Here is a 24,365-nt window from a genome sequence, read left to right on the forward strand (position 1 = left end):
CATCTTTCTGAATGAATGAATGTTTGCAGGGATGGTTCCCAATAAGAGCTCCACCTTGAAAGTGTATCACAATTTGGGGACATTCTGATGCAGGTGTTTGAACAGTGATTGCTACCAGTTCCCAGCAATGTTATTCTACTCCCAGTCATAATATCTGAGTATCTATCTACCTGCAGTTTAGCGCCTGGTGCTTTCTGTGCCACAGGATCTGTTAGCTGCTTCCATCTGGGCAATATTCTCAGATGAATAAAATAACCCATACTTCTAGAGTTAATAGATCCTGAGGGAAAACTGTTTTTGGCAACCTACTGTTCATCCATAGCAGTAAACATGCTGATCAAAAAGCCAGAAGAATCCTACTCTGGAACAGATGATAAATAGTCAATTAGAGACAAAACTAAAAAGCAAAACCATTAGAAAAGGGGTGGGGAAAAGGCAGAGATAAAAGGACAAGAACAGTCTGCTGAGAAGGCTGGACATAGAACAAAGTGCGTGTTAACAAACCTTTATTCTTTGAGTGGTCTTTGGTGATGCAGTCGAAAATGACATAAAATCAAGACCTAGAGGCTTCCTGTCACATTGATTTAGCACTACATTGTTGGCTTCAAAATGTTGTTTTGATGCTGTCTGTTGTAGTGCTGTTGCTGGTAGTTTACCAGGCAATATGAGCCATATACACTGAGACAAAACCCCTAAAATGTGGGGCCAAACTGACTCTTCCCCAAGCTTTTGAACCTTTTTAGTTATGTCTTTTGTAAGGTACCAGTTTTATGGAACAGGAGGTCGCCTTCAAACTCAAGATTTGTGTTTGCAGTGTAGGAGGTGCCTGGTCTCTCCAAATGTTGAGATGGAAGTATTGCTGTGTAGTCCCATGGTTGTGATGCAAGGAAGGGAGGAGGAACTTGAGCACCTGCATGCATAGTGCAGGAAACATGGTATGTTTCCTTTGAAATGGGAGGATTCAGCAAAGTGACACCAACATGAGTCTGAGGTTGGTAACTTACCTTAAAGGTGTGATAGAACAGAAAGACTCATAGCTGTGCTGCCTTGGGAACTATGATATATATGCTGCATCCTGGTGGTAGTTTTTTGCTGTTTTGTGGTATAAATAACATATATCTGAATATGTTTTAGACATAGTGTACTGGCCTTTAAGTCATTTGAAAATAGAGCTCATTCCAGGTTTTATCTAGATGGGGAATCAAAGGAGCATCAAGTTGAATAAACTTTAAGGTGTATTAGTTTAAGTGTCTTAAACCTATGAGTTTATACTTTCACAGTTCATGTAGAACACACTAAATTAAGGCCAATACAATTCAAATAGCAGTATTTACCCAGGCATTTAATTAAGCCACTTTAACTTTGCACCTCTGTGACTCTAGAGTAATTTAGTTCAGCACTACAGCCTTCTAGTTTAGCTTCTCTGTATGTCGTCCTGAAGGCAAGGCCAGCTTTAAAGAGACACCCCATTTACTTCTTCCCAGAAGGACACAAAACAGAGGTAGTTCTGTAAGAACAGGTGTTGAATTGTGAGCTGTTGAATAAGAGGTTGTGCTGTAGACCAAAAATGCTAGTTGACCACCATATGGCTGGGAGATCGCATCAGATCACAGTACGATTGAGACTTCATTAGATAAAAGGTCTTTGGAGGTCTTCTGGCCACACTGGAAGATGTACCGTTTGTGCTGGAGAGCTGTGTGTGCAATAGGGCAACACAGCTCCCGTATTTAAGGTGCTTGACTCTTCTTTCCCCAGGTACTGCAGCTACACGCTTCCTCCCTAAGCACATCTCCCTGTGCAAGTCCCTGTTGCTTGCCGAGCAGAAGGTAGTTTTCCATGACATTTTGTTGGGATGAGGAAAGCCTGAGTCAGGACCCGCATGAGTCCTGCAGCCTTGCCGGTTCAGAGAGCCCTCAGTGAAGTTTGTTTTTTGGTTGTTAAGATCTCAGTTTTCTTTGGCTCTAGCAAATTGTGAGAGCTGGACTACTGCATGTTTTAGAAATGTTCTTCTGCTGGTGGTCTAGCAGTGGATTGAGTATTACTTTCAAACACGAATATTTATTGTCTTAATAATGCAGGCTTCTGCAGCCATTAGCCACACAGTTTGAAGGAATGATCTCTGGAGGCTGCAATGTACACATCCGTGATGTAGCACTATGTCAAACTGAAACAGACCTCATAAACAGCAGTATTGTTTTAAGTTGAAGAGTTAAAAATAAGTTATTGCTATAAGAAAGTGTCTGTGCTTAATCTAGAGGCAGAAGATGGTGCTTTTCTCTCTGGGTCTGGCAGAGAAGTGGGTCAGAAATGTTTGAACAAGAAAGAGGCTTGGGGGAAAAAAAATGAATCATTAAGCTTGTCATGGCAACTGAATGGAGTAAATCTGTTTCACTGCAACTACTGTGAGTTTTGCTTTCAGGAATGGTCTGTGCCACAGCAGTCACTGAGAGTTGGGAGTTTCTGATGAGATCAGTCTGAGACAGGATCCATGTCTGGAGCTGTCTGAGAGCACAGCGTGATTTCCTCCATGGGATAAATTAACCGTGGCTTTCTGCTTGTGCACAGTGAGGTCCCTCGCTATCATCTATGCTTGTGTTGAGCTAAGAATAGAAAACAGCAACATCAGCAGTGCTGTGGGAAAACTACACTGCTCCAGATGGCTGCTGATAAGCTCTTTTCTCATTTGGGATTAAAAACAAAATAGTAGTAAATGACGGTCATTTCCCATCCACATCTTAATTTACATGCTTGCTTCACAGCTAGGAGAAAGCAAGGCAAAGTATGTCTGTTAGACATGGATTTGTCTGAATACATTTGAGAAGCTATCAGAAAGCAGTTCAGTCGCCTTGCAGGAAAGAAGCTATAGGAGGAGGGTGGTTTTTTTTTGTTATTTTTTTATTTTTTATATAGTTTTTTATTTTTTTTTTGTGCCTTTTTTTTTTTTCTTTTCCATTTTGTTATCTCCAATTTATGTGGTTCTGAGTGAAGAGCTCTTACAAAGGTTTGTGTCCTGTGAGATCCCATTAGGTCTTTTCATTGGCTTGCACAGACAGGATCTTCGTTCCCTCTCCAAAGAGGTGACTGGGACAAATCCATTGTGCAATGTATTTATCTAGCTCTACAGGCCACGTGTTGCATGCAACGGTCCCATCAATCCTGATCTGCCAAAAAACAAAACAATTTTGAGATCTCTGCTCAGGATCAAGCCTAACCCAAGGAGTCAAACAGTGACTTGAATTCTTTGTAATTATTCTTGACATCAGGCTATTTGGTGAAAGCATATGTTTGCATTTCCTCATTTGTTGGCATGCTTTTACTTTGGATTAATTCTCAGAGAGAGAGAGAGAAAACCAAAAGCAGACCTGGCACCCCTGTGGCTGTTTCATGTGTTTGCTCTGAGAACAAAGTCCTCGCTCAGAAAGAGAGTTCTGCCCTGTCCAGAGCAGGACAAGCGGGGAGGCGCTCACCATGATTGAGCCAGTTGGTTGCTTCATCGTCCCTGATGGCGGTGGAATATTGAGCGATATGCATACTCCTGAGAGTAAAGACCAACGAGATCTATTGTTTGGCTCTTATGTTGAGGGCGGAAACCCTGTTCCCTCACCTACAGTTCAGTTCATGATCCATAAATTATGTGATCATCCAGTTAGCACACTGGCTGTAGAGAGGTCAGCTTCCACCTCTTTAACAGCCATTGTTTTAAATTTTATAAATGTATAATTAATTGAAATAAGGAAAATAACCTTTTCTTCTTAAGGAACACGTGAGGAATAGACTGAGTTGCAGCACCAATTCATTTGTGGTAAGCTGTCTCACAGACACGGTATGAATATAGGTGATATGAAAAAAAGAGGTCTTTTGACAGCAGAAAAATATTTCTGCTGGATGTGATAGCATAACCTAACAATACGGGTATCCGTGTAGGGTATTAATAACTAGGGATTACAGGGGATGTACCAACCAGTAGTTTCCTAAATGTGATTGCTACTACACTGGTACCTAGGAAGCAGGTTTATTCCTAGGATAACGTATGTATCCATTTTCTGGTGCTTTTTGTCTCACCTTTACAACAGCTACTGCCTCTTTGCTGGGTGAGTGCAATGAAGGACTGACCCGGTAGCTCTGCAACACTCTTACTTTCCAGCTGTACTGCTGACAGAAGCTTTTCTCCAGTTCTTCAGGTCAGTTCCCAGTAACCAATGTGGGATGTCTGTTAGAGAGAATCTGGCCAAGTGTCCGGTGTGGTAACCAGAGTGATCTTGTCATTTATGTGGTACATGAGACTAAGGTTCTCTTCTTGAGTACTGCTCAGGATCCACAGTAAAAGGGTAATTAATAACCTTCTTGCTGTTTCTTCTGCTGGGAGTGGTGGTAGACATGATCATCTGCCAGGAGTGACTCTGCACTAGGACTTTATGATGTGTTTAAAAAAAAGAAAAAGATTTAACTGCTTCTGGGGGAGTCTGTACTGGTATCTGTTACACCAAACCACTTATTTAGGTACAGCTCCTCTCAGTGTTGGAGGTGGGTCTGAAGCCAGTGGTGTCTAGGACTACTTGGGCTGGGTAAGTGATGACACAGCTTAGGTACAAATGCCAATTGCTCTTCTCACTTTTCTCTGACATATTTTGCTAGTACAGTGTGGAGTAGCTTCAGCATAAAAACAAATGAGACATCATAATATGAGCAAATGAGAGCCTGGTGACTAAGACACTGGCCGGGAATACTGTCTTCAAATATTTGCTGGAGGCCAAGCTGAAATTCAAGCCCTTATCTCCCACAGCTCTATAACGTGTGCCTGCCATCAAACTATTCACTCACCCTTCAGCACATTACAGCATCTGTCTTACTCTTCCGCTGGAGTGCTTCTGCATTACGTTTTATAGTGCCAGACAGAGAGACTTGGGCTGACTGACTCCACAGCAAAAAGGCCCCACCACTCAGTGTTATTCCAGCTTGTGGTGAAACTCCGTGGTTCAGGGTGACCACATAAAATGTGTGGGATAGTAAACGACTCCAGCAAAAATATCAAGAAAGCCTCATTGCAAGTTAGCTGAGAAAAGGTGCTAAGTTAGATCTCCTCTGGCAAAAGGGGAAGATGAAAGTAGAAATAAATCTCACTCCTGTACGCTTTTCAAATCGAAGGCATGGCATTAGACACTTAGTCATGAAAGCTAGATAGTCACTTGCTTCCTCATCCTCACTGTGAATTTAAGACAAAAGGAAGCACCTCAGTAGTAGTTCTGGAAGGACTTTTTCAACTCTGGAGGAAAGAAAGAAAGAAAGAAAGAAAGAAAGAGAGAGAAAGAAAGAAAGAGAGAGAGAGAGAGAGAGAGAGAGAGAGAGAGAGAGAGAGAGAGAGAGAAAGAAAGAAAGAAAGAAAGAAAGAAAGAAAAACCCTTCCCCCTTTATAAACTGCATCATTTTCCTTGACTATTTCTATCATGTGCTCTTGGCATTTTGAATACAAACTCAGGAAGGACAGGAATGGAGATTCCCTCTGTCTCAAAATAGAAAAGGTTAATGTTTATGTGTTGCTATAACTTAGTTGGTAAAGGTTAGTCTTGGTGGACTGATGTAAGGAACATCCTGGCTCAGAAAGAGTGGCACCCATTTAAATACCTAGCCTGAAACCACCAACATAAAAATAATAATAATAAAAAAAAATCCAGTACATCTTTGCTGTGCATTTTGGTTTTGGACAGATATTCAACAGTATATTTTATATGAGGACACAAAACTAATTGGAATGTCTGAGGAGCAAATATCTCAGCAAACAATGCCTTTCATCAGAAAACAATCTGAAAATGTGACGCTATCACAGGCAAATCTAGGTTATGCCATGCTATGAGTGACCTGATTGCATGTAATCTGAGCTAAAAAAAATTAAGTAAGATTGTTTAAATGCAGCTTCAGGGAGTGCTACATATTTTATCTCAGTTTCATCTGGTTTCCCATAATATCAAAGTCGTGTTTAGTGGATAGAGATTTACGACCAGAAAATGATATGTATAGCTGAAGAATGTGAAGGGATGAAGTGCCTTGTAGAATTAGTTATCATTGCTGGGGAAGTAGAGCTGGTTTACAGCTTGCTTTTTCCCCTCTCCATCTGGGACTGATTTGTGTCTTTGCATTGTATATAGGAAATGTTCTCTGCTATTCTCTAAACATAAAGATTGTGTTTTAGGCACTGTGGTGTAAGAGGTTCTGAAAAACCTTGACTCATGCATGGACTATTGTTAGTATGTATGTTTTTACAAATATTTTTTCTTTATCCTGTATCTTAAAACATATATGTATATTTGTACTTGATGCTCCGCTACTGCTGGCAATGGGACAATTATGAACACATTTTCCTTCCCTGGTGTTAGCCAAGGCTATGTACACACTATATTATTTTGTTTTATTTTTGTGTTTTAATACTGAGCACTGTGACGTGGGAGAAATAACTTTGCAGGAGGTAGAAGTTATTCCAATGTATGTCTAGTGACTAGGAGACAAGGCTATGTAGACATTTTTGTTTCAAGCTTCCAGTGATTGATAGCTAAGTTATCAAATGGATGGCGGTTTTGGAAGAAAGCTCAAGGCAACTGATGGCATCAGGCATTTGCAAGGAGGTTTTTCACAGAGCTGGCTGGCAGCTGGTCTTCTGGGGTTTTGAATGGACTTGCCAGTTGTTGTCCGAGCTTCATGTAACACAAAATTATTTGTGGATGTGCTGCAGTCATTGACCTTTAGTAGGTGAATGCTTTGACTTATTTTTAATTTCAAACATGTCATCTTGGTTTAGGACAGGGCTCTAGAGTTGGACTAAAGGCTGAGTTATGTCACTTCTCTTGGCAATTTTTAATGTCAAAATTGCCTTTTGTTACTTTTACCATTCTTAAAGATCAAGTTGTGAGTTGGCAATCAGGCGTGTATCTTAAATATCTTTTAAATGTCACTCAGCCTAAAAGCCAAAAGTAAAACAGACACTAGATATGGTACGCGAGAGCATTCATTAGCACCATTCAGAATCAGGGAACTCTTTTTTTAAAAGCTATTCGAGGAACCAAAAGAAAACTGCAAGTAGGCTTCTTGCTGACAAGTTGCAGGTGTATACCACATGTCCATATTGGAAAAAAGATGCGGTTATGAAGGTCTTGATGACAGACAAGGGTCTAAAATGCCTTCATCTCCAGGTTTTAGCTAGTTCATCTGTTTTTTATTTGCATTTCCCCCTTCTAGCAGTGTTAGTATTTTCCAAACTCAGTAAAACCATGCACAGATCTATACAAAATTATTTTCTGCATTTTCAGTTACTTAGTTTAGTAAGGTCTTACTTTAGCTATATCATAATATTTAGTTAATTATTTCTTGGTGGAAAACCAAGAGGAAGGACTGATAAGATTGAGGGGAGAGCATTTTATCTAGGTCTGCTTTGCTAGAATAGGTAGAATCCACTTATGCCTTGAGCATACCATGCAGGTGAGCATTTGCATTTGTCTCTTATCACTACTCCTAGCTAAAAGATCTGAACTTCTCTGATGAATGAGGGTGAACTTAAGAGGAAATGCTTATTCTTAAGGGAGAAAGCCTTATGCATACATCTAGTTACTCCAAACAGCTGCACACTAGATTCACTCTTCAAAGATGCATATATTCAGAGGGCAGGAGTAACAGAGCAGCAGCACTCTGGAAATATCCAGCCAGCTCTTTTGTCACTGTAAAATAAATTTTGAAAAAGAAAACAACTAATGAAATCAGAGGGGAAATGGCATGGGTCCACCCAGCTAGAAAATCTTGAATGTTTTTATTATCAGACCTCTTCTCCAGTTCTCAAGAGAATGGCACAAAGACAGAGAAAAAGGTAGTGCTCCATGTAAAAGAATAGTTTTCACAGCAAATTCTCAACAGCCCCCATGTTTGTCTTTCCTGAGAACAATATAATCATGTCTTGATTAAAAAATTTTAAAAAGTAATCATTCTACATTGAAAATTAGTCAACTGAACTTTTTGTCTGTGTTGAACAAATAATTGCAGGAGTAATTTTTAAAACAATAAAAGCAACACTTTAATTCATTTAAAACACTGGAGAAAATTAGTTGAGGAAGCGTAAACATCATTTTCCAGAAAGTGCCCAAAATTTTTTCTCATCTTTTTATCTAAACAAATTCCTCAAGTATAATTTTGAGGAACGGAAAAAATCTATGATTAATTTAATAGGCAGTAAAATTAGATGCAGACAGTGAGCATAGTTTGTAGCTGTGTAGGAGTCAGCAGAAGGGATCCTGGAATGTGATGGTGTCGTTATGTGTCCTTAAAGCATTGTGTCTTTTCCTTTTGTAGGAATAAACTTGCCCTTCTCTCTTTTTATAGGAGCATATAGTACCTTTTCACCCTCTGTTTAGGAGGCAGTTTTCCTGTAAGATAATGTTGTTTTTGATGAAAATGGGAAAAAATTATATGTGTCTCTCTGCTTTCATGGAATTATATGTGCAAGAGACTTTGTGCTGTATAATATATGCTGTGCTGTATACCATTGGGATGTTGTCTAACAGTTGGCAGGTTTAAGGAGTATACTAAGCACATACATGAAGTAAAGGTTATCAAAGTAAAATGCTGAATAGAGATATATGTTTTCTTCAGGAGGGAGTGGTGCAACTGCAAAGGAGTTTGTACCAATGTGGTGTGGACATTGACTGTAAGAACGGTGAACTTACTAGCCTACCTGACACCTGTCAAAGCAAAATTCCTTCACGGAATTAAGACTCAAATTCAAATGTTACCTGTTGCAGAGTGTGTATCAGAACTGAGACAAGTTTTTTTTTTCTTCTTCACTGTAGAGTTTTAAGTTCTTGTCTATGAATCAGAGGTCTGAGAACTTGGAACCCACAGAACTACAAGTTCTCTTGTGCTTACATATGTTTGAGGCAAGAAAAGATGAAACCACCAAGGGATCCGGTTGTATTTTTGTAATTCTTGAGGTTGTCATACAGTTCCACCAGCAGCTTGAGCTTAAGGATTGCTGTAAAGTGTCCCTACCTGTATCTCCTAGTTGAAGCGAATGGTATCTCACTTGCAGGTTTCATCATTTTTATTTATTTTATTTGGAAATGGACTATATACATACCTTGTACGCTGGCTCACTTTTCTTTTTACACACCAGGCCTATCCTTGCACCAACGATAAGGAATGTGAAGTCGGGCGGTACTGTCACAGTCCTCATCAAGCAACATCTGCATGCATGATATGCCGGAGGAAGAAGAAGCGTTGCCACAGAGATGGAATGTGCTGCCCTGGGAATCGCTGCAACAATGGTACTTCTTTGGTCATTTCTTCTTTTCCCTCTGTAAAATCAGCATTTTGATAGTATCTACTGAAAATTGATTTCCAAATGTTCTCAGCAGATGTATTTGTCTCTGGGTAAGTCCAGTTTCCTTCCTAAATCAAAATAAATTCCCTTTTATTGAAGGGATTTTATTCAGTATTTTTACTGATGCTGAAAATAACATCAGCTATAAGATTTACTTGTCTTTTTCTTTTGGCTTAGAAATGATGCTGAATGATCTTTCTCTTCTAATTCTAGAGAAGTGCAAGATCTAATTTTCAAAACTTCATAGGAAACCAGTCTAATCTGTGACTCAATTTTATAGCTGCATATCCATTGGACAGGGGAAGTTTTATGCTGAGCTAGCCAAGAAAAATATAGACCATTAAAGAGTAAAATTAGACCAACTGGATTCATGGTTGTCATATCAATGCAGAACCAGATGGTACCTAGCTTGGAAGGGGAAGGGAAGAGAGGCAAGAAGGGAAAAGAGGGACAGCTGTGACAGTACAGCATGAGTTGAAATTCAAAAGCTGTGCCAGGCTAGAGGCTGTTCAATCTCCCCTGCCTCTTTCCCCTTCCTCCCCCTCCCTGAAGCACGCCCATGCATGAAGCCACAGTTACTCTTTCCACTTCTCTAATATCCTGCACTGCAAGGAATATATGTATGTATTTTTAATGTATCTTTAAACCTTTTCTCCACTTCATTATCTATAATGGTGTTTTTACGTTTAAGGCTTGTGCACAACCAGACTTTCTCCTGCTCTGGGCTGGGGAAACCCCCAGATGATGAAGCCACTGACAAAAATCACAGCATCTTTTCAAGTGCTACATTCAATGTGGCTTGATTTGCAGGAAAACTGCAAAGAAGAATTTTTAAGGAAGCAGAAGAGACCAAATGATTCCTAGAGATACTTTCCCGGGGCAGGGGTTTCTAACCATAGTGTTTACATTTCCATACTCTCCTCTTGAGATCGGAGATGTCTTCAAGGCAGTCTCCAGATGCTCAGACTATAAAGCCAGAGTGACAGCAAGACTGTGACAGTGAGTGAAGTGCTGTTGTGATGAAATTAGGGGCCAGGGATCAGTGACAGAGCCGTAATTAGAGCTGAGAGTTGCTAAAGCTGAGCCCAGCATCCCCTCGCTTTCATGGTTCCAGTCCCAATCCTGGTCCAAGTATGTTCCTCAGCTGCTTTTCCTCTTGTTAAAATCTATGACTGAATGACTCTTCCTCACAGGTATTTGCGTACCTGTAACTGAAAGCATCCTTACGCCTCACATCCCTGCTCTAGATGGGCCCCGCAACAAGAAGAATGGTCATTATGCTAGCAAGGATTTGGGATGGCAAAACTTAGGGAGGCCACAGTCCAAGCTGTCACACATAAAAGGTAAGAGCACATTTGCACTACACTGTTTCATTAGGAATCCTGTTATTGCTGTTTAAGTACAGTAATGCAAAGCAGTAACACACAGTAATTTCCCAGGTCATTAATCTCTATTGTGAGAATTCAGAGCACAACTCAAGAAGTGATGTAACATCAACCAACAATTCCTGTGATTGAAATAGCATCTGCCATTTTCTCTGTATCAGAGGGGACCGAAAATTCATTTTTCAGTTGTGCAAGACTGTACACATCCTCCTCTTATAACAGTCACGTAATTAAGCACTTGTCATTGTGCTTACAAGCTTGTAGTCTCCTTCCTAAGTCTTGGGACAGTTTGCACCAATTACCCTCCTGAACCTTCATTATTCATCTCTTCCCTTGTGTTTATGTCCTTCAAATAGCCACAGATGGAAATATCATCTCTCCTTTTTCTGAGCTTCATTTGCATCAGTCTGCACTGAACCTGTATTTTCACGTTTTCCCCTGAGGTAAAATAGTTTGCTTACTCTTTTTAGGACATGAAGGCGATCCCTGCCTACGGTCATCAGACTGTATTGAGGGACACTGCTGTGCTCGCCATTTCTGGACCAAAATTTGCAAACCTGTGTTGCATCAGGGGGAAGTGTGCACCAAACAGCGCAAGAAAGGCTCCCATGGACTGGAAATTTTCCAACGATGTGACTGTGCCAAGGGGCTGTCTTGCAAAGTATGGAAAGATGCGACCTCCTCTTCTAAATCACGACTTCACGTATGTCAGAAAATCTGAGTGAGGACTGGGAAGATAGCATTAAGTGACTGTGGTTTTATGTATTTAATGTGTTACAGCATGGTGGGAAACAAGGACTGCACGTGAAAGAGGAGTGGCTTAAGCAACACTTAGGGTAGGAGTAGAAAGAAGTCACAAATGCCTTTCTTTCTGAGCTGGTGGTAAACACAAGAGCAGATGAAGATTTCCCACTTTGCAGTTCTTCTGTAAATAACTCCTACAGGTTGTGGGAAATGCTAGTATGCAAACAAGTATGGTGGAAATTAATGCCACTCACCTTGCTGTGTTGTCCCATGATGTTCTGGGTTTCAGTGTATGGGCCACAGGGGTTTTCCAGCATCACAGTGCCTGCTAAATAAATTGTATACGTTGTACATATAGGAAGCAGTGCATTCCAGGAAGGCTTGTCTGTCCACACATTATTGGTCCCTAAAATATACATTGCAGGTGTGAGAGAGGGAAATACAGTTACTGTGAATGTCCATACACTCTCGTCATTCAGGGCTGACACTTCAGCAAAGCGCTTCTGCAGGACAAGAGTGCTACAAGAGTGCTAAATTTTGCAGGCCCTCGCAAAAGAGGTAAAAACTTGCCATGTTGCAATTCCAAGACAGCAGCAATTTCTCTAATCAGAGGTCTTTAAACAGGGTTTTATTTCGTATATTTAGGTAAACTGAAATGCTTTATGTAGTTCAATGTCATAGTATGGTACTTAATCGCTTGTATTTGTCTCGGTTTACTGCTAGTATACATTGGACTGAACAGATGAAGCAAATACGTGCATGCTGAATCCAGAATTATATACAGGCAGTTGCTCGTTAGTCCTAAATATACTTTCTTTGCCTAAACATACTTGCATTGTCGACATTTCCAAAAGAGACAGCAGAGTGTTGAAGTACATAACATGAAGAGCTATGAAATTGTGCCACTGTTGCTGTTGTAACAGACAATATAGGCACTTGTTGGGGGATTTAGCCCATCGTGCTATAAACTCAAAGTTTTACATTTTAATAGTAGCAATGGGCTACAGTTTGCTATTATTGCTCAATCTAGTTGCACTCTGCAGAAGCATAAATGGATTTGTTTCTTAGTGGTAGCAAAGAAAAGAGAGTTGGCTCTTGTGAGCCACCTCCTCTCTGGCAGAAAAGGCTGCAAGAAGATGGTATGACCACAGTGACTTGTTAAGCATCATGGGATGTTGCAGCACACCAGTCTCGTGTGTATCCAACGTGAACTTGATTTTTTTTCTCAGTCTGGACTGTTCTGCCAGGAGTGATGGAAGTACATGGACTGTGGAAACAGCTAACAACTCTACATTGTTTGTGTACTGGTTAAAAAAGGACAGTCTACATTGTTTGATTTCTATCACAGGTCTTTTCAAACATTTTTTTTTTTTTTTAATTTTCTTATTTGCAAGTATTCCTTTGTATAGACATTGGTAGAGAGAATTATAATTTTTTAAAAAGTCCAATTCTATAACTGACCTAATGCTAAACCGTAATTAGCTTTTTAAAATTACCCACTGTCATGTCTTATAACACAAGAGATCTTTCTGTTTAATCAGTTCTGAAAGCAAGGACACCAGTATGTATTTTTAAGACCATGTCACCCATACTTTAGACACCTTTTTCCACTGACACGTCCCTATCAGTGGTTGTTTTAAAGCTATAGCTTTTATACACCCTGACTCAGATTTCCTAATTAGAACACAGACCTCAGCTACATTACCTTTATCTTTCATAAGAGTATAAATAAGAGTAGTTCACAAACCTCTTTCCCTACTGGAGTTAGTTTTTATTGGCCTAGAGGGACTGCTCTGAGATAGTTTCTTCTGTTTCTAATAGTCTCAGTCAGACTTTAACCTCACAGTCCTACCAATTTAACTCTGGTTATTTCAGAGGAGTTTTTCTCGCATAATTGAAAGAGGAATAAGGCTTAGAAATAGCATCATTTCAAATATTCAGAAAATATGGGAACCAGTTCTGCAAGTGTTGTTTACACTGACAGCACATCCTCAGCAGAGGAGCTCTACTGCCTTCATTGTGATGACATGTAAAAGAAAATGTAACCCAGTTTGAGTGGGGGGAGGAGGGGGGGTGTTGCAGAAATGGACTCTCAGCAATTTTTATCTCTCCTTATCATAGTCCTAGCCCCCTCCCTTTTCCTCTTACAAACCGTAGTTATTTGGGATAATTTATTTACAGGAAATGTTTAATGAGATGTATTTTCTTATAGAGATATTTCTTACAAAAAGCTTTGTAGCAGAATATATTTGCAGCCTGTTGACTTTAATGTAGAAAAATGTATAATAAGATTAAATATATTAAATGTCCTTTCCTGTTCCTCCCCAAATCTTTTAACCACATTCTTTTCCTTACCTGCTGCTTAAGAAGAGTAGTTCTTCCTGGAAGGCTATGCAAACCTGTTGGAAAAAAGCATATATACTTGAGGTGTTCAAGAAAAAGCATCTGATCATGCTCATGTCTCAAAACACTATGGAAGCTAAGTTTTGGTAAAACACGTGAAGGTCATCTTAAAATCTCCATGTGTCATTTCCACAAAACTGGCTTAAGTGGCAACTATCTATATGAAAAAAATATATATTTTTGAGAGAGAATTTCCACCTAAACATTCAAGACTAAGTTTTGAAAGCAACGTATGTGGATGCATAATGTTCAAACAACCAGGCTAAATAACAAAGGTGCTCAGATACATTCCCTGGACAGTGATACAAACCTGAGAGACTCACAGAGGGTACAGCTAACATTCAAATTACACAGCATTTTGCTATAGGTTTTTGCTATTTGTACAGCATACAAGTATATTGCTCCAAGATATATAGCTAGCAATTCCGAAATGGCAGATAACAGCATTCAGCTCTAATAAAATGAAACAATTCATATGAAAACATGAATTCAACTGAAAATATTGCTAATAAAAACAGCCAAGTTTTGAGCCCAGGAAAACCCCTGCAGATCTCAATAACTATTGCAAAATAAAAACCGTGGTTATTGAGCAATGGTCTCAATATTCTTGTTACTTGTTTCTGGGAACCCTTTGCTCAAACGTGTACATTGGGGAATGGAATTGTCTCCCAGAAGCACTGCTGTTTGTACAAAATGAAAAGGTTTTGCTACTGTTACTTACAGTATTTGGTGGGTAGTCCTTTGAAAATTATTATTATTATGGTGTTGTTTGTTAAAAGGGTTATGAAGTTGTGAGCATCTTCAGATCCCAATGACTTCAACAGAGTTTGAAACTGCCAACGCCTTCAGAGATTTAATCTGGGAACAAAAACAATAGACACAGGCAGTTCTTCGCACACCACAAATACTGAGCAACATAGCTGAACTGAATAGCATGCAAGCAGTTTCGCAAGGCTGAAGTTTGAAGTGTTTAGAAGCTATTCAGTTAATATTTTGGGGAACTATACATCAGTTTAAGAATAAAAGAACAGCTAAATTTGGGGATAATTGCTCTCACTCACTGGTTCACTCATCAAAGGAATTAAGAGTGACTTTGGCTCAGTAACATTTCAGAAATCTGCTGTCATGACACAAGTACTGAAGAGATTATTGCTGAACAATTAAAATACTCTTCCTATTAGCCTAGAATAGCCTCAGCAATGCAACATCTCTTTGGAAAAACTAACTTTCAAAAAAATAATGGATTCCTATTGTCTAGCAGCATATATTTGATTTACAGTATATATATGGGCATGTATCTATTACTGTACTATTTGCTTTGTCTTGTGTTGTTTGCAACCTATACTATTTATGATTTAAAACTTTTTTTTTTTTTAATGCAAGCAATTAAAATAGATTTATGCACTTACTTACTTTCAACAACATACACCGATCTGACACCAAAATACAATTCATTGGAATTCCATATATCTTCTATACATCGTCGTTGGTTTTTTGACTATTCTGCTTTTTCTGCCAACTTAAAAAAAAAAAAAAAAAAAAAAAAAAAGACCATGCCCCTTCGTGGACAGAGACCTGGAGGGTAAGAAGAGACATTCCTAAACTTTTCCTTGTCAACAACCTGCCAGCCCTTTCTGTTTTCACTTCAGAGATCTGTATCCTCACCCCCAATCAGAAAGTTAAATTCTATCAAAGAAAAATTTTTTCATCCCTTCCAGTTGTCTTTCCTTCTAGGAGCAACACTTTAAAAAGTATCTTGAAGGCCAAGCCACCAGAAATTCATCATATAGCAGGTACATCAAGGCAAGGCTTTTAGGAGCCTTGAGAGCCATCCTCCAACTTCCAAAAATTTCCTTTCTAAAAGAGCTACGTAGACAGTATCACCTATTTAGATTATAACACTTCACTCTCTGTTGAACAGAAACTTTATGCTCAGGTGTCCCATTATCTAATACATTTTTAACATGTCCTTGGCTACCAAAGAGTGCCTATGGTTCAACACAGACCCTACACACATTCTTACATGACATTTAACTTCCAACTTTAGCATAATTATTGTCATTTGCTGAAAAATTGCAAAGGTCTGCTGTGGCCCCTCTCATGGTTCTGCCAGCTTTTCAGAGACCTGTTGAAGGCAGAAGTGCAGGAGGTAAGGAGAAAGCACAGAAAATGGTGTGTGTGTGGGGGGGGGAGGGTGGACTGGAGAGAGCCAACCAAAAGCCTGAAATGTGGACAGAAAGGGATTCTGCCTCAAAAATTAATTAAATGCCATTGTAAAAGCCACGTTTTTCACCATATCCCCATTCACCATATCCCCCCCATCACCAAGAATGGAGGAAGGACAAACACATCCTGCACTGCTCCTGAGCCTTGTCCCCACACCACTGCCCCAGTGGCCCAGGTGAGTGATTCTGTTCCCTCAAAATCTGAAGCCTTGAGGTACTGTGCCCCGGGCAGCAGCACACATCTCACCTTGGTTCTCTGCATATCCAAATCCCAGTGATTCCAGAGGTTTCAAATTTGTCACCAACCCTCTGAACCACTGTTCAGATAGCATTGCTATAGCTAGGAGCCTGCCCATACCTAGGAATCCTACTAGAAAACTGCAGAGAGGGAAGAAACAGAGAAAAACAGGAGAGGGCTGCTGTGCTGCAGAACTCCAGCTGGTTCCAGAGCTATTATTTTGACCACCACTGATGGGACTGACCCTGATGGATACACAGCATTGGATGGAGCTCATTGCAAACTTGTTTATTCTGGCAGCTCCCTGTTTTTTTTTGGAATTGCTTATTGTTATAGCATGAGTGTCAATTACTTATTTACAAATGTCTGGTACCAATAAACTCTTTGTTTTTTTTGCAGTACCGGCTTGCAGCTTGATTTAGAAGTGGTTTGCTGCATGCCAACTTCCTGAAGCAGAGGAAATAATCTTTTAGAAGAAATTAACATTTTAAGAAGCATGCCTTTTTCTTTTTTTTTTTTTTTTTTTTCCTTCAGGAAAATTCTATTTAGAAATGGAGTAGGAAGGAACACATAATTAGCACAAAAAGACTCCTTGGCACAAATCTTAGTCTTAGAGTCCTTGGCAAACCTCATAATGTAATTCTCCACTGGTGTTATCAAAAAAAAAAAAAAGTTATCAACAACAAATCAGAAATGCATACCTATGCGACTACTATGACAAGTGCATACCTGATTTCTATTTCTTACAAGCTATTCTTTATTTCTGACAGTATGTTATTCATCAACATTCACTCAATAGGTTTGAAAACTTTTTTTAAAAAATAAACTAATAATCAAACATTCCATAATTCAGTAAAATTGTAAGCCCTCACAGATACTGTTTTTTTTTTTTTTTTTTCCCTTAGTGACAGTAATTTTTAATGGAGTTGTAAAAAATAAATATATATATATACACACAGAAAATAATGAATAATATGGCTCTGAAAGAAATTTGCAAGGAATTTTGGAATATCCCATATCTCCTAAATGATTTGGGTAGTGCCTTCTTTCTTTATCTGAGCAGTTATGGATGGGTCTTTAGAACAATGGATGATGATAAAAGAAAATATCTATGTGTATGCTCTCAAAAAAGCATTGACTCTTCTGTTTCAAAAGATGTTTAACTCTTCTATCGAGGTAAGTTCAGAAGGGGCAATATTGTCTTTTCCTAAAGCAGCATGCTGTTAACTGGCAATATTGCGTTAAGTTTCCAAAACTACTGAGTCAACCTATTCAAGTTTGAATTACCTGAAAGCTACTGTTGTTTATATCCTGGAGCTTCCTTCTAACCTGTGTGGAGATCAATGTCTATGGGAGGTGCAGTCTACAAGTCAAAAATGATCCCCATTAGAAATTCATTAGGATGACTGTAAATAACTACTGTTTGAGAGGCCTTCCCTTTACTCCTACAGTGTCCAGTGAGCTCTCAAAATATATCATACACTGTGAATTTGTCAGATTATTTTTCATCTCTCTGCACCTCTGGATTTTTAGTTCTGGCATAGTCTGATGGGGAAACACCAAAATACGGTTTTCAAATTATCACTAGTTTAACAATTACAATCTTACAAATGTAATTCCCTTTGCAGAGCCTGTTTTCATGAATTTTACAGATCAAAATCTATACTCAAAATGTTTAAATACTTCAGAGCAGTATCCAGAAAGTATCAACTTTCAAACATTTTGAGAATCACTTATTAAAACCTCTTGTAGAAATGCATGGTTCTACAACTGCAACTACATACCCTATCATGTAATGCACAGAATAAGTACATCTTCAAAAAGCAGAAGAAATCAAAGAAGAAAATTTCAACCTAAAGATAATGCTGAAAACTAAAAGTGAACCATGACAGATTGCAACTGTTTAGTATTTGCCTTGTATTGTACAGAATCTATCCTAATGACTCAAACTAAAAGTGCATAAACACTTTAGTACAACTCAGCTGAATGCCTGAGTGACACCAAGGCTATTAAATCACCATCAAGGTATGCATTCCGCTTCTGTATACACTTCAGCATTTACAGCATCACAGTTTCACTCTGGGTGTGCCGTGATAATTACTTCTTGAAAATAAATAGTTATATAAATAGGCAGTTTTCATCACAAGGCCATAAATCTCTAAGTTCTTAGCAATATAATTCATGTTTTGATGGTTGTTATCACCACTGATGAAACACATTTTCAAAATAAGCATATAGGAAGATGCTCATATGAAGAAACCTTGCTTTGCATAAAAACATTTTAACAAAAGAGAGAATTACTTAAATTTTGTCTTACATTAAATAAGGGTCATCTTCCCTGTCATTGTCTTCCCCACCCAAACAAAGAGGTTCATGTATTTAATGTATTTAATGGGCTCCTCTGCTGGCTAATGCAAGTGGCAGAGTAATTTTACGTGTCCTAGAAACAACACAGAAAGGTAATTTTTAATCCAAGAGTTCAAGTCTAAATTTATTTTTGGATACTGATTTGCATTTCTGTCTTTAAAAAATCGTGCTAGAATTTGCAGAATCTTTCAGGAATATACCACCTCCAACTGCTTAATTGCAGAATTTAAATCAGCGTAATTGCATGAAATGTAGAAGAAAGAGCAGGTCTGTTGTTTCTATTTCCTACTGAGCACTAAAAAATTGAGTAGACAAACAGCAAGGAAACTGTGAGATGAACTTTAGAACAGGTCATTTTGAACTAAACATTAAAATTCCTGTTTCTTTCAGTACAGTCTGATTATTTTTCCTACAACATCTCTCTGAAACATAAACACTTACAGTATATAGAGCCTGACTTATGATCCAATAGGCATAAAGTCCCATAGATGTCAGTGGGAGCAGCTGAGGTGCAGCACTTGTGTAATATTATCCAATGTCTTCATGTCACCATGTGGCGCATGTCACCTTTCCTGAAAAATATAAAACCAGAAAACACCCACTGAAGAACTGAAAAGGCTTTAGAGATCAGCAGTAAGAACACTGCAGGGATAGAAAACATTTGCAGGAAAAGAGATTCACAAGAAATAAGGAGATCTGGGCTTGGGTATTAAGGGTTAACTGGCTATTTTTGGAAGAAAACTACTGTGAAGATGATGATGAAGTGCTATAATATAACAAGACAGAAAAGGTAACCATCACACAATAATTTAAAATTTAGTGTCGGAAGGAAATGTTAGGTTATCACATTATTCCCATGCATAGTAAGCTAACATATTTCACCCACTTAGCCCTTCTAAGCACAGACATGACCATATTCCTAAAGCACAATTTGTGCATAAGCTCAAATAGTATTTCCTTCAAAGTCCTCTCAGTTGGAAGTCACCAACAGAGGGGGTGGCTTGCTCCTTGCTTAAACACATCTGGCTTGTCTCCAGTTGTTTTTATCTGGACTTTTTCTGCCAGATTGAGGGAACATTTAGTACCTCCTAGTTTCTCCTCGTCGAGATACTTCTGCACTGAAAGCTACTCACTTCTCAATCTTCTTAACAGTCTTTATAACACGGTCCTTTTTGCTGAAAGGAAGTATTAGCATGAAAGAATAGCTAAAGAGAGGTAGCAGGAGGTTTTGACATCTGTACAGAGGATACTGGAGGCTTTTACATCTAGGAAAATCAGTGAGACTTTGGCATTTGGGATAAACATAGTAACTGCTAAAATGACCAGCAGTTAAATATTTGTATCAACATTGCTGACATTTAAACCTGTGCCTGTGGAGATACTTAGATACGTGTTGCACTTTAAAGCTCATCAGAGCTAGAGCTGGTAGGAAAACCTGTGCAGATTAATTATTTTCTTTCATTACTTCCATTTGAAGGTAGAAGAAAGTTTTGATTGTGGACTTTTATGTTTCCTCAGCTCTAGATAAACATACATTTTATACTAATAAATTGTTCATTACCTATGCTGCATCTGTTTTGCAAAAAATAATACTGCAATCTTGATAATTAGAGAATTTCTTCAGGTCATAGCAAGAACTGTAAACTTTGGTAGTCCCTGTCTAAGCTTCCATCACTGAAATAATGTTACAGTTCTGAGGGTAACATCAGCAATGAGAAATGGAGTGTAATTTTCCTTCTTCTGTTTGGTATGAGGGTCAGAAAATTTATCTCTAGAAACAGTAGTTTTGTCTATCCCGGAGAATTTGAAGTTTCACTACATTGTTATAGTTATTTCTAATGTTTCAAAAATGTAGATACTAAATAAGGGATTTAGTCAAAGAGGAGACCTGGCGCAAGATTCCTTTCAGTTAATTTTAACCACCTGAAAGTTAGATGTCTCAGCAAAATTAGCCATACAGACAAGCCTGCCCCATGCTAGAGGCTGCTCCTGTAGATGTCTGTCTGCTGCTTGCCTCTCTTTCTCCACTGGGTAAAGGTAGAGCTTCAACGCTTATTTTACATCAGACCTATAGCTTTCAGAGGGGTAAAGGTGTGGGTAAAGTAGACAAATTGTACACCTGGTACACAAAAGGAAGGGGGGTTTAAGCAGCATATGGAGGAGAGCAGGAAAGAAAGGTCAGATACTAAGAAAAGTATTTGGAGATCTAGAGCCAAGGACTGAGCAGGATCATTATGTTCCTTATTCCTAAAACAAAATGAAAACACAGCACTGCTCTGCCTCGCATGACTAGGTTTTAGCTTGTGGTCCATGAAACACCCATGTTGAGGGAGCTTAAACCAGAAAGCATGCCTGTTGCCAGCAGTAGAAAAAAAATAGTTTACAAATTAAAAAGAGGATAGAAATACACTGAGCTAAAACAAGATTGAAATATCTCATATTCTTTGTATTTATGAGCCTGTTACAGGCTCTGGGAAGTTATTCCACGTTTTCAGTGGGAACGTGAACCAAGCTGCGGGTTTCAGAAGATACACACCCTGCAGATCCTAGAAAGCTGATGCAAGCAAGTCCTTCGGGGTGTCCTCCCAGAAAGGCAGGCTGGCTGGTTCTGCAGCTGTATGCTTCCACCTCCAACAATAATGCTTTAAAGCATATCTTGCCATTACACTCAATATCACTTCTGCTAACTGCAGAAACTCTGATTATCTGCTGTTCCCATCCCATGAAAAAACATGGACTTTGGTATACTGGGATTACAAACTGCTCCTAAAGCAATGTGGTAATTTAAATTCCATTTCTCAGATAGGCAAGGCAAACAAGCAGGAGATGGACCTTCCAGTTAGTTGTTTTTTCTTTAAATAAATGATGCATGACAGTCATATGCTAACCTCATTTTTCAATCTCATTTTCTAATCTATTGCCTGGAAAATGCTACAACCTAACCCTGGACAATGGAAGGGCAATTCCGGGGCTGTGAATTAAAAACAGGCTAGGGGGAGCAAGGACAGGTGCAGGCTTTGGCCAGCTACAGCAGCAGAGCTGACTGTGAGAAGGGTCTAGACAGGACCATTAATTAGGACAGGATAAGAACAGGGTGCTTTGTCAAGGCAATTTTAAACCCTGTGACCTTCCACCTGAAGCACCCTGGTGCAAGTCCAGTCACCACCGGGGGAATCCAGCTTGTCCTGATGATGTGATGGTAAAACACTCTGCACGCACGGTGGTTGGTGGTCTTGGACCCCTTCCCGGAGAAGGAGAGTTCCCAGCTCCGCTCAGCTTTGGTCCAACTGGCAATCCTCGTTTTGTTCTAATGAGGCCCACGGTGGAAATAAGCTAGGGAGATGCATTCTTTCTTTCCTTCTGATAGGTGGCTCTCCAAGGAGCTGCTTTGCATGTCAGAGTTAGGCCGCAGGCACTGCTGAGTGAGGTGGCATGGCCCAGCAGTGGCACGGCCCACGAGGAGGGGTCTCCTCAGGAAATGAAGGGGCCATGTGCTCCCACACTCCTATCAACCTCCCCCCCCAAAAAAAAAATAAAAAAAAATCTCCTAGGAACAGAGTGTGTCCATGCTTGGCAAGGCAATGTGATCTTGTTCACAGCCATCACACACAGCCCTCAGGGAGATGTGATGGCCCTGCAGGTCCATTGATACCTCCTGGGGGCAGAAGAGCTCAGGCCCACCACATTTAAATGAGGTTGTGCATCAGCAGGTGTCTCCCTGCTCAGACAAAGGGATGACCCTGAAGGTGCCAAACCCCTACGGGTGTCACCCTGCACGAGTTCAGGGACACTGGGCAGCCTGGGGCCTGTTAGCTGATGCCACAACACCTATTTGGTGCCGTATGTGCCAGGCTGGTTTATATGGTCAGTAAGAGGCATTCATCTACCAGCTCAGGGAAAGAATGTAAGCCAAAATAAGCTTTGTAAAACAGGAACTCATTAAATTATATGGAATATGATGAGGTCTAAAGGAAGCCAGTACTTGCTACCCATAAATCCAGTGAATGCTATGCAGCTTTTGACCATAAAGCAATGCCAGTCTTTAAAAACTCAAGTTGGACACTGAAAAATCTCTTGTATATGACTGACATTTTTTTCCCCCCTTCTAAGTAGAATAAAAACTTCACTCCTTCCTCCCTCACTTCTTCTTAATGTTATCAGCCTTTTCTGTACTAGCAAAAACCATCAGAAACCAAGAAGTCTCACCAAAACAATCACTTCACTCTTTCCACTAAAGGGGCAAGATTTCTCCTCAGGGTAAGCTTTTCTGGATATTTTTCTTTGGAATTGTTATATGTTAGCTTTTGGAAAGCTGCTTTGCCTCAGGACAGTTTTCTTCCCAGTGTTTGGTTATTTTGTGGTTGAAAGGGAAGGGGGCCCAGACTTGTGAACCAGGAAGGTTGCAGCCAGGGTGGAAGGGCCTTTCAGGTGTTTCCTAGAAAGTCAGACTGCATCTGCCTACCTACCAGCTTTCATTTGCTGGTATTTACTGACTGAGCCTGGAGCTCTGGGACAAAGCTGGACCCAGCTCTGCATGGACAGTGATGGGAAACTGAGCTTTTAGGTAGGGAAAGACAGTCACTTTAACATAATATACAAAGATAAAATAAAATAATATAATATATATAGAGAGAGAGAATTCTGTTACTTAGCAGTTCTCAGGCAATTCCTGTTATTAGCCATAATCTAAAAATACACATCCAAAAAATAAATATCTGTATTTAGCACTTAAAAAATCTTAAAGTCCTAAATGAATTAAACTTTATATACCAAATGTGAAGGACTAGATTTCTACTCTAGTTTTCCCTATACGTGCAGTAAGTTGAACTAATCTTCACATATCTGAATGAGATCATATTAAAATGACTGTAATGATCTAATTGAATTTACAGTTCTAGGAAAATAAACGGTATTTTTAAACAGATCCTTTATGCTCAAAAGGCTCAGGCTTTCTCACTCAAGCTGTGAGAACAGCTTCTTGAGGGCTTAGAGAAGGAAAGCCCATTTCCCTGCCTTGCAGCATGAAAACCAGGCACTTGGACAACACATTGTCAAAGGAAACGTGTCCTGCAAATACGGTCTCCTCTAATCCAAGCTTGTATCACTCTCACCTCACAGTCCCCTTCACCTCTGTTTTACTCCACAGCCACCCTTCTTATCTTCCTCTCCTTCCCTTTTCTGTTTTCCACAACTCTCCCTTTTCCTAGTCTTTCTAATCCCTATATAACAATTCCCTGCCAAAAATGGAGTATTAGCATATCATTTACCATCACAACATTGATAGCTATGTTCTACCCCTCTCCCTTTCCGTTGCATTTTGTGTATTTACATAAAATCTCCTCGAGGCAGGGAGACTGTCTGTATGTACCATTTGTATACTGTCCAGCAAAATCAGGCCAGGCATTGGTGGGTTTCTCAGAAATAACACAAACAGTGAAACCTCTGCAAGAAGAAGGGCCCAGAAACTTCCTCTCCACGGGCTTCTGGCAGCAATGAGATGTTTTCTCAAGCTCAACTCCTATATAAAGTACCATGGTCCCACCATGTAATTTAACTTAAATGGGATAGATACACCTAACACAGGCTGTAAATCTTCACTCATGGCCTAATAAGATGCTTCCATTTCCAATGTTTCCTACTTTTTTTTT

General features: G+C 39.5%; 1 protein-coding gene and 1 long non-coding RNA gene across 5 annotated transcripts in view; one reads left to right on the forward strand and one right to left on the reverse strand.

The window, feature by feature from the left end:
- The window catches only part of DKK2 (dickkopf WNT signaling pathway inhibitor 2), a 48,327-nt gene extending 32,975 nt beyond the window's left edge, over nucleotides 1–15,352 (forward strand). For all 4 annotated transcript variants that reach the window (XM_035324276.1, XM_035324274.1, XM_035324275.1 and 1 more), the window contains 3 exons: nucleotides 9,149–9,299; nucleotides 10,549–10,698; nucleotides 11,211–15,352. In XM_035324276.1, coding sequence (XP_035180167.1) covers nucleotides 9,149–9,299; nucleotides 10,549–10,698; nucleotides 11,211–11,461 — 552 coding nt within the window. In that variant the 3' untranslated portion in view covers nucleotides 11,462–15,352. The remainder of the gene's footprint in view (nucleotides 1–9,148; nucleotides 9,300–10,548; nucleotides 10,699–11,210) is intronic.
- LOC118165894 lies at nucleotides 2,910–4,235 on the reverse strand. The gene is made up of 2 exons (XR_004750278.1): nucleotides 4,063–4,235; nucleotides 2,910–3,161 (listed from the first exon to the last, which is right to left on the reverse strand). It is a non-coding gene; the product is annotated as an uncharacterized LOC118165894 (long non-coding RNA).
- Nucleotides 15,353–24,365: the final 9,013 nt, after the last annotated feature.

The sequence above is a fragment of the Oxyura jamaicensis genome, chromosome 4, assembly GCF_011077185.1.
Source record: "Oxyura jamaicensis isolate SHBP4307 breed ruddy duck chromosome 4, BPBGC_Ojam_1.0, whole genome shotgun sequence".
In the NCBI taxonomy this organism is placed as follows: domain Eukaryota; kingdom Metazoa; phylum Chordata; class Aves; order Anseriformes; family Anatidae; genus Oxyura; species Oxyura jamaicensis.